The sequence below is a fragment of the Carya illinoinensis genome, chromosome 5 (assembly GCF_018687715.1).
Source record: "Carya illinoinensis cultivar Pawnee chromosome 5, C.illinoinensisPawnee_v1, whole genome shotgun sequence".
In the NCBI taxonomy this organism is placed as follows: domain Eukaryota; kingdom Viridiplantae; phylum Streptophyta; class Magnoliopsida; order Fagales; family Juglandaceae; genus Carya; species Carya illinoinensis.
Genome location: NC_056756.1, coordinates 4318390 through 4328878, shown reverse-complemented (window position 1 = coordinate 4328878; position 10489 = coordinate 4318390). Strand labels below are relative to the sequence as shown.

The 10489-nt window shown below is 32.8% G+C and overlaps 1 protein-coding gene and 1 long non-coding RNA gene across 2 annotated transcripts; one reads left to right on the top strand and one right to left on the bottom strand.

Annotated features, from left to right (window-relative positions):
* Positions 1-1703: 1703 nt before the first annotated feature.
* LOC122310743 lies at positions 1704-3432 on the bottom strand. The gene is made up of 2 exons (XR_006242662.1): positions 3300-3432; positions 1704-2350 (listed from the first exon to the last, which is right to left on the bottom strand). It is a non-coding gene; the product is annotated as an uncharacterized LOC122310743 (long non-coding RNA).
* A 234-nt stretch (positions 3433-3666) lies between these two features.
* On the top strand, positions 3667-8034 carry LOC122310742 (bZIP transcription factor 12-like). Its single transcript, XM_043124878.1, has 4 exons — positions 3667-4587; positions 5812-5883; positions 6225-6254; positions 7550-8034. Exons 1-4 carry the CDS (start codon positions 3880-3882, stop codon positions 7628-7630), a joined length of 891 nt encoding a protein of 296 aa, XP_042980812.1. The 5' UTR covers positions 3667-3879; the 3' UTR covers positions 7631-8034.
* Positions 8035-10489: the final 2455 nt, after the last annotated feature.

Here is a 10489-nt window from a genome sequence, read left to right as displayed (position 1 = left end):
TGAGTGTGTATTTTCTTGAGTAAGGTTGATAGCAGATTAGTACGCAACTTTACTTATATGTAGCAAAACTCATAAGAAAATTATAAAAAAAGTCCAAAATGGAATAAGTCTCTTAATACTGAAATGATTGAAATTTGATCTGAATGGCCGAAATTGACCAAATGGATCAAAATTTAGAACAAAACCATACCAGGAGATATAGTATACTAGATACTATATTGAAATGAAAAATTTTAACCCAAACAAAACGGAATTTTAAAATATGGACACAATTAACTCAGTGGTTAAAGATGAGTTAATTAAAGAAGAAGAAGAAGAAGAAGAAGAAGAAAAAAGCGAACCTAGTGTGCGAAACGAAAACTATGAAGATCCACGTTATGAAGAGTAAGGGAGGGGAGTTTTTGTGAATATATTTTTCGCGCATCAAAATCCACCACGGAACTATATTATATCCTGATACTGTTCTCAAACTTTAGGCATTATATTCCAATTTGGCTCTTTTTTCCCACGTACCGAAGTTTGCATTTTATTAATCAGCTCGTAAAAATAATAATAATACAATTGATGGAACCTCACAAAGTTTGATAATTAAGATGAGATACAAAATTATTATCTAATTTAATCTCATCATTATAATTTTTAAAAATTATTATATAAAATATAATAAATAATTTAATTTTTTTTTAAATTTTAATTTAATTTTTTAAATCTTAAAATAATAATAATATTAAAAAATAATATTTTATTTAACTTTTAATTTTTATCTCACAGCTCAAACCTATTGCTCACCAAACTCCAAATAGGAACCAATTGTTGATCGAAGAAATAACCCTTCTTATGATCATGCCTCATTTTCTTTCCATTCAAAATATATGTCATGAGAAGTATGTGAAAGATGCCAAATTTTAATAATAAATTATTTTTTTAAAATAATTATATAAAAATAATTTCAATAATTTGATATAATTTATTAAATTATAAAATTATTTTTATTATAAAATAAATATAAATAATTATATAAAATCTTATAAAATTATTTTTATTTAGTAATGTCTTTATAACTGTATCACTCGTCTTCTCTCAAAGCAAAGTCATTAATGACATGAATTTAAGTATAGGCGAGGGGTTGGGATAGATCAACTAAACCTGAAGATGCAGTCATGATCACCTTAATGCCCCGTGCTATCAATTTCGCCAAAAAATAAAAATACTCGAAGCTGCCTGACTATGATAATTAGTCAGGAAGAGGATGAGTACGCCGCCCTCCACTCTTTTTCAATATTGCTGGTTTGACTAGTTTGGAAGATTGATATGTAAGAAATTAATAACGTACGTACACCAAAGATGCATGCTTTTTAATGGGTTAAAGGTGAGCACGCAATGAGTGATGGCAAGTAAAATAATAACAAATTAATAAGAAAATTAAATTAATAGAAATGAACTAATGGCGTTAGGTTGGGGATGATGTTTAGATAATCAATATTGCCAACAACTCTATTTATTTATTATTATTTTTATTCTAAATAAAAATACGAGGTGGGGATGATAAGTGTAACAATTCATTTTGAGCGTTATCATAAGAGTCACTTTCTACTATAAAATATCTAATTTGAACTATATTTACTGTTTAAAAGACGAGCCGTCATCATAATATTTTTAAATATTTAATTAACTCAAAACTCAAAAATGTTTTGTAATTTTAATTTATTTCGTTTTTATTTTAATCAAACAAACGGATGAAAGCAATACAGTATTAAAGATCTGCAGAAGAGGCCAACAGAAATACCAGAAGTTGAAGCAATGGAAAAGGCAATTTAAAAAAGAAAAAGAAAAAGGAAGATGCAATGATGCATGCATGGAGTAATAGAGAAAGAAGACAAGTCGTACACGTAAAGTTGTGCTCTGCCGCATCAACTTTAAAATGTCAAAAAAACCCCTCCTTTCCTTACCCTTCCGACAGACAATACACTGCACAATTTGTTGTGCTATATCACTGTGCACGAGATTACTGCTTTTTCCAGGAAAACTCTTGCCGTGTCGCTCGTGAATGAATAAATATCTTTGCTTGAGACGGTCAAAAGGAATCCATTGGAAGTAGTAAAACGGGGGGTGGGGGAGGAGGAAATAAAAATCTCGCACCATTTTCAATCAAAAAGCCGAAACAGTATAATCTTGGAAACCCATAAACGGCAAGATCCATTTTCAAGCGGCAACCAAACCTTTTTGGGGGGATTTTTAGTTGCTATTTCCGGTAGGTGGTCTGACTGACATCTTAAACCTGCCGCTACTGGTGCGCGTGTTGTGCAACCGCCAAAAATCTCCCGCCGCTACTGCTATTCAGAATTGCACCCTGCCGACTTGATTATTTACAATATATTTTATAACTTTATTTATAAATTTTTATATAAAAATACATTAATCTTTTGAATAATACATTCAATTTATATTCACACATATTGTGTATATATATATCAATAGTAATATCCATACAAATTCAAATAACGCGTATAGTATTAGGTACAAAAATTTAAGATATTCTCACCAAATAGTTAAAAAAAAAAAATAGTATTACAAAAAATAATGATGAACAAATTATTTAAATTTATACAAATTATATCGTTTGATAATCGAATATTCTTTGATAATTTCTAATGAATCAAATCAAACTTAAATTCCGCCAAATAAATCTGGTCGAGTCCATAGCATAGGGAAGGGACCTCTACCGAACCCTATTAGCTTAGTTATTTACCAATATATATATATAATAGGTATTTTACACGTATAAATAAATTATATAAAAATAATTTTATAAATTTACATGATTTTATATTATTTATTAGATTTATAATATAATAAAAATAAATTTATAATCTTATGAATTATATGAAATTATGTCAATTTGTTAAATTATTTTTATGTAATTTCTTTATAATTAAAATATTTTTTTTTAAATATAGGTATAATATTAATTTATATCACACAATATGGTATAGTTAAAGTGTATAATAAAAAAGTAGCGCATGTAATATTGATATTTCAATAGAGTGACCCATTTCCATAAGAATAATAATAGTCTTATCACTCTTTTATCATTCTTTTACCACTTGTTTTAATTTTTAATTTTTTTTAAATTTTTTTACTTAATGATTAAACAAATGACTATCACTAAAATTCTATATTTTTAAAATTTTTTCTTAAAAATTAAAGATGTTAAAAAAAATATTTAAAATAAAATAATAAAAAAATAAATATACTATAAATAATAAATTAATAATAAATTAATAGTAAGTGTAAATTACCTTCCCATCAAAGTGTCATCGTTGGGGACCGACTGCTTCTGAAAGCCATACCTCCAATATCTCTCAATCATGAGCTTATCAAAATGTTTATCTCTCAACAATAACAAAAGAGTGCGACCAAATCAAAATGCCAAACAAAACACCGCACTTGCTGCCTGCACTTCCTTTTTTTACGATAATGCCCCTAAATATCACGATATGTCCATCTCCGTTCTCCGGATGCAGTTCCTTTGTATTTCTCTAGTACTTTTTTGTTTTTTTTCAAATTACTGAGTTTCAACTGTTTCGCGAGATCCACGCCGTCTCTCTCTTCTCTCTCTCTTTCTCTGAAAGAAATAAAAAATAATAGTAATTATTATGCATAATTAGAATAGCTCATCCTAGAATAAACCCCAAGAAAAGCGCAACAATCCGCACCGCCTCCCTGAATTCACACACACACACACGTACACACACAGAGAAGACAGCGAGAGTGAGGAGAGAGAGAGGTGTTGCAGAAGAAAGGAGTGTCCGAAGAAATCTCTCTCAGATTGGGAAAAAAAAGGATAAAGGGAATCTGGGAAGCCCTAGAAATCCGGGCATGGCCTCGTCGAAGCTGGTAACCACCAATCCCGATCTGCCACGCCAGTCCTCTATTTGTTCCCTCTCTACCATGCTCGCCGATCTTCAACAACAACAACAACATCAACAAAACCCTTCATCCTCCTCTAAGGCCTTTGGCGCCTCCATGAGCATGGACGACCTCTTGAAGAACCTTTACTCCGACCAGACCCCAAACCAGCTCCCACTCGATGGTTCTTCTTCGATCTCTCCCCAGGGGAGCTTCTCCCAGCCCAAGGAGCTCGGAGACAAGACGGTGGACGACGTCTGGAAAGAGATCGTGGCCGGCAACGATAATCAGAGGCAAGCGGGTGCAGAGGAAGCAGGGAACGACGCTGCTTCTGGTCAGCTTGAGGAGATGACTCTGGAGGACTTCTTGACCAAAACCGGGGCGGTAAGGGAGGAGGACGTCAGAAGCGGAGCGGTGGTTCCGGGCCCTGGGGGTTATGGTGTCGACTCTTCCGCCGCAGTGGCCATGAACGGTGGTCAGTTCGCTCTGCAGGGGGTGGAGGTGGGACATGCACTGGTGCCGTTTGACGGTAGAGTTGTTGTTGGAGGAGCAGTAGGAGGGGGGAGGGGAAAGAGAAGGGCAGTTGAGGAGCCGGTGGTCGATAAGGCCACGCAGCAGAGGCAGAGACGTATGATCAAAAACCGAGAGTCAGCTGCCAGGTCCAGGGAACGCAAGCAGGTCGGTATTTATACTTTATTTTATTTGATGTATGGCTTTTAGTTACTAAAACTAGTGAAGATAGGGGAGGAGAAAACTGGGCCTTTACTATTAATGGTCTCTCTCTCTCTCTCTCTCTCTCTCTCTCTCTCTCGAAAATTCTCGGATGCCTAATGGATTTATATTGCTGTTAATTTATTCTAGTCTTTATTTAATAATCATTTTCTTCTATGTTATATAGAGGTTTGGTTGCTATTGCCATCGTTCTATCCTTCTGTGTTTGGCTGGTGAGGAAACACTGATGACATTGGTGTCAAACCCTTTATGTTATCTGATTTTGAAGCAAACCACGCCAAGTTTTGGTGGTTTTCTTACCTATAAAAAAAGATGGCGTTTTTATTTTTTTAATTCTTTCTCTATTTTCTCATTGTTTGGTTGTTAAGATAATGGCGCAAAAGAACATACGGATGAAAATTGGGATCTTTTCTTATAAATAAGTTGTACTGCTGTTCGGAAAAGAGAATTCCACCTCTGTGGATTGTGGATTAAAGTGGTGAATTGGCTTTTTAATGTTTGGGGTTTTCTGTTCTTCTAAGTCCTAAACGATGAAAAAAAATAATATCGATTAGTATTTTAATATATTTTTTTCAAGAGGCTGATTTTCTAAGGAAGTCGAGTAAAGAAGAGATTTTATCTAATTAAGGGGTTATTTTGATAGTGAGTTGAGATGAGATTGTTTTATATGAAAGTTGAAAGTTAAATAAAATATTGTTAGAATATTATTTTTTAATATTATTATTGTTTTAAGATTTAAAAAAGTTGAATTGTTTATTATATTTTGTGTGTTAATTTGGAAAAATTGTAATAATGAGATGAGATGAGATGATTTCTCAATTCAAACGGCCCCTTAACTTGTTTCCTCTATTTTCTAAAAGATAAAAAACTCACAAGCTAATTTGTCGAACAAGGCTAACTGGCTAAGAAGGTTGGCGTAACTGTTTTTATCTTCATGCGTTTTGAATGCCTACTGATCCTAGATTAAACCTGATTTCTTTTATTGTCTTGTGCTTCTCAGATGTAATTTTTCTTGGAACTTAAATATTTTCTTTTGCTTGGTTCTTGCAAGTCTTGAGTACTCTTGTTTTATGCTACCTGCTGTTTAGATCTTGAAAACTCGCTGCTTGATCTCTTTCCTATTTGTTCTTTGAGCGGATTATTCTAAAATGTGTATCTATTCAATTTCAGGCTTACACAGTTGAGCTAGAATCTCTGGTGACCCAGCTGGAGGAGGAGAAAGCACGGCTTTTAAGAGAAGAGGTACACTTACGAATCCTTGCCATATAAACCTATTTTCATGGATTTAATGTGGTAAATTATTGGCTAATATTTTAATTGGAAAGAGGCTTATATTCACATTGTCCCTTTCTTCACCCCCCACCTCTACCTCTCTACCCCTACACTGCCTTTTCTCAGAGGAGGTCTGACACTAGGCTTCAAGTGCCAGTTGCCCTTTTGCCTTTTCTTTCATGCTTCAACACCTTAATTATATGCTTGTGTTAATGATAATCACACTGTCTGCTTATTGACATCGATATCTCTATCTATTAGCTAGACTTTCATCTGTTCTGAAGTTTCTGACAGCACAATTTTGAATGCAGGCTTCCCAAAACAAGGAGAGATTCAAGCAGGTATGCATTTTTCACTTCGTATTTGCTTTCACATATAGGTACCATAAAAGGTTGTATGATAGACATAAAACCAAGATTGAGAAAGATTACTAGAAGTGTTGATAGCAAAATTTATTAACGTTTTAACATAACAAAGATTGATTATCAGATTTGAAAACTACAGACGGGGTTCAAAACAAGTAGCAAAAGTATCCCAATCAAAACCTAGTATGACAAAATCTCAAGTCTGATATCTAGATATTATTTTTTCCACCCATAACCTGCAAATGTGGTAGTATTCAAAAGTTGGTAATCATGCTGAATTGCGTACCAAGTATCTTATAATAGTCCGACAATAATGCAATTTATTTATTACACAATCAATTAGCAAGAACGTGCTTTGTGGGCCTTTTATGGAGTTATTTATACTAGGTTGGCACCTAATCTGCTCACATATGGTCTCAAGTTAATTAACTCTCTTATTTAATGGTATTCATTTTCTTGTTCTTTGGTTCTTTTTTACATCCTACAATGAACCACTCTCCCACAAACACACATGAATAACTATAGGATGTTGAATTACAGTTATCTATAAGTGTGTGGTAGGATGTTAGTTATCTATAACGATAGCTTCTTTCTCCCTTCTCATCCCTATCACAAAAGGTTATATCTTAATCATTTCTAGGAACTGATCAATTTTACAGCTACAAAGCCATGCCGTATTACAGCTGGTGGCACTATGACATTGATAGATGAACTAATAAAATTAGAAACCAAAACAATATTTTTATGGTAAGAAATCAGAAACTTGTGTGAATAAGATTTGAAATCAGTCAATGATGGAACTCCCATAAAAAAATGGTCGTTGTTTGCAAGTCCGTTGTTTTCCATATGGAGTGTAATTGTGTGGTGCTGGTTTGATATAATCCATATTACTTATTTTTAGCAGGTGACTTGCAGTCTCTACTTGGGCTATAATGGCTCCCAGTGATAGATAAATAGGAATTAAAAAAAAAAAAATTAGAAAACCGGGATCAACTGTTCTGGGGGGAATTGTCCCTTGGGCTTTAATGATAAGAAAAAAAAAAAAAAAAGACCCTGCGATGGTGGGATTGAGTCCAGGGAATAAAAAATCTATTACGCATGGAAAAGCTGCAACTCTCGTAATAATAATATATGATATCATTCAAGATTTTGCATGTGATATCAGTATCTGGTTTTGTTTGGGGATGGCTCCGAGGATATTCAATAAAGCTGCTTCTCGTGCTGGTTGGTTCGTCTAACCTTTTTTTCTCTTTATAAAAATCCACATGCAGCTCATGCAGAACCTCATTCCAGTTGTGGAGAAGCGAAGACCGCCACGCACTCTTCGGAGAGTCAATTCTGTGCACTGGTAGATATACTTTTCTAATTTATGGTCTGTAATAACAGGGGGAGAAGGTGAGTGGTGTCTGTGGCCTGTTATTGAAGCTTCGGACAGGGAATGGACGGAGCAAGGAGACCACTTTACAGTGATAAGGAGAGAACTTCCAAAAGAAAAAAAAAAAAGTGTCAGGTTATTCACTGAAAACAAAGAAAAACTTGGTTATTTTGTTGGTTATCATGTAGAAAGCGGTTGGGAGTTGATTTGTAAAGCGGAGCTGTGAGCAGCTGGAGGACTGAAGTGGTTTGATGATGTGATGGGAAGATGAATGCCATTAATCCACATTGTGGGATATCCTGACAAATATGTAATGGATTTGCTAGTTAGATTGTAAAAGAGAAACTAAGAAAAGAAAGAAAGAAAGAAATCTTCCATTTAGCTTCCCTCACCCACTCTGATGAACCTGGACTAATTTATACTAATGTTGCATGAGATGTTTATAGCCATTATTATCCATCATCTGATGCCTCTTTTATATAGAAAAAATCTATTAATTATTTATTATTTTATAATTTATAATATAGCATTAGATGATAAGTTTACAAATAAGATATAATAAATAATCTCTAATTATTTAATGTTATGATATGGAATGGTTTGAGCATGAGGAGATTACTCCTTTTTTGTTTTGTTGTTTTTTAACTCAAATAATTATGTAGGCTCCTTCGAGTGAGTAACCTTTGAAATTGAAAAGGCTCATAAACTAGAGCTAAAACTTCCATGGAATGGGCAAGGAATCTGGCCCTAGGTTAATCCTTTGCCTATAAATGGGGCGAATATCGATCAAATGGGGACACTTCGGGGCCGAGGTTGAAGGCCCAGAAAATAAAACTAGAAACCTAAACTGAAAATGACAAAGCAGCTACCTTCCTCAGTCGGATATATAAATCCATGCCTTATTTTAAAAAGGAACAGCCCTATTTAATGCTTCGGTCCATTTGAGACACAAATTTTCCACCACCTGATCCCCACACTCTGGACTCTGTGAGATCGAAGATCTGCAACGGCGTGAGAGGGCCCCACCTTCATCCTCCAGGACCGCCCTCTTTCATTATAAAAGTCAAGAAACAAACGACCACCCTCCGATATGCCTAACCAATCAAGCTATCCGTTGATTAAAATAAGAAAAAATCTAATTACAATAACAACTACTATTAATATATGTATTGTTTTTATGTAATTGATAAAAAAAAAATTTATTAAAAATAATATTAATTTAAATTTTAAATATAAAAAAATGAATATTAATACATAAAATAGTACGTATCTTTATTTTAATATAACAAAACTCTTAAAATAAATAACTCTAAACGGCACTGGAGGAAAGTTGATACTGTTTACCTTAACAAATTCACAATATTATTAAAAATTAAGAAAATAATAATTAAAATAAAATAAAAAAGTCCCAAACGGATACATTTTCCTTAAGAAATACGTAAGATATAGATACGTTCTTTACGCGTAGGTGGGTCTGATGTAAATCCCTATCTCCAGTCTCCGGTCTTGAGGGCGTAGTCAAAGTCAACGACTATAAAGTAACCAAAAAAATCGAAAGCCTCCTCCGTTTCGACTTTGGGAACCACAATGTCCTCCTTTTTTCCGGTGGCTATTCTAGTTTCCTACCACAGCCAGCCGTGTAATTCGGTATTGTGGGGAAACCTTATATTATTGTCGTCATCCCTACACGACACGGCCTCCACTCGTTCCTTGCCGTTTATATTTGACTTTCATCGTCTCTATTTATTAAACAACAAACAAAAAAACAAAGACTTTGATTGTACAACGTTCACATGAGTGAGTGGACTTTTATAAATAAATAAATCTTATCAACTTAAATTATTACTCATCTTTAAATATGATTACCAAATTAATACAATAATCACTTGAACCCTAAGCTTCTATTTATGTTGTAATTATCCACTCTTTTAATATCTAATTGTTAAGATTGTATTACGTTACCTATTTATCATCAATTTTAACAAGAAAATTGTTACAAAATGAATTATAATTTATAAGCAAGAGGCAAGAATATCAATTTTAATATATCGGTGATAATATTCGTGGTTTAAGTTAATCAAATGTATTATTTTTTAGCTTTTTAATAGGTGATTTTTTTTTGTAATTCAAAATGGTAGAATTTTATAAAATAAATTAATACTATTTATTAAGTTTGATTCTATTATCAAGCTGATGTATATCACTTAAATAATATATTTTGATTTATAAGATTTAAATTTTAAAATTTATCTTTAAAACTAATTATGCCCTTTAAGCACTTTACAATATGTGTTCTACATAACAATTTAAGAATATGATTTTTCACTTATTATTCTTTAAAATAAAAAAACTGAATAGATCAACACTAAGATATGCTGAAATAAAGAAGGATAATTTAGTAGGGTTAAATAATTTAAATTATGGTAGGAAAAAGGGCGCATTATCTATTAATCGAATGTATTTTTTTTTCAAGCTTTTTAATAGGTGCATGCTTCTTTTTTTTTTTTTTCGTAATACAAATGGGTAGAATTTTATAAAACAAACGAATACTATTTATTAAGATTTATTCTATTGTCAAGCTGATGTGTAGAGCACATCATCTACATCACTTAAATGATCAGATTTGATTTGTAAGATTTGAATTTTAAAATTAATTATATCCTTTTTTAAGTACTTTACTTAGTTACTATGTAAATTTTATACGGCCGTTTGAGAATATGATTTTTCACTTATTATTTAAAAAAAAAAAAAACTGAACAAATCAACACTAAGACGTGCTGAAATAAAGAAGGATAACTTATAGGGTTAAATAATTTATAGGGAATAGAAGAATGGA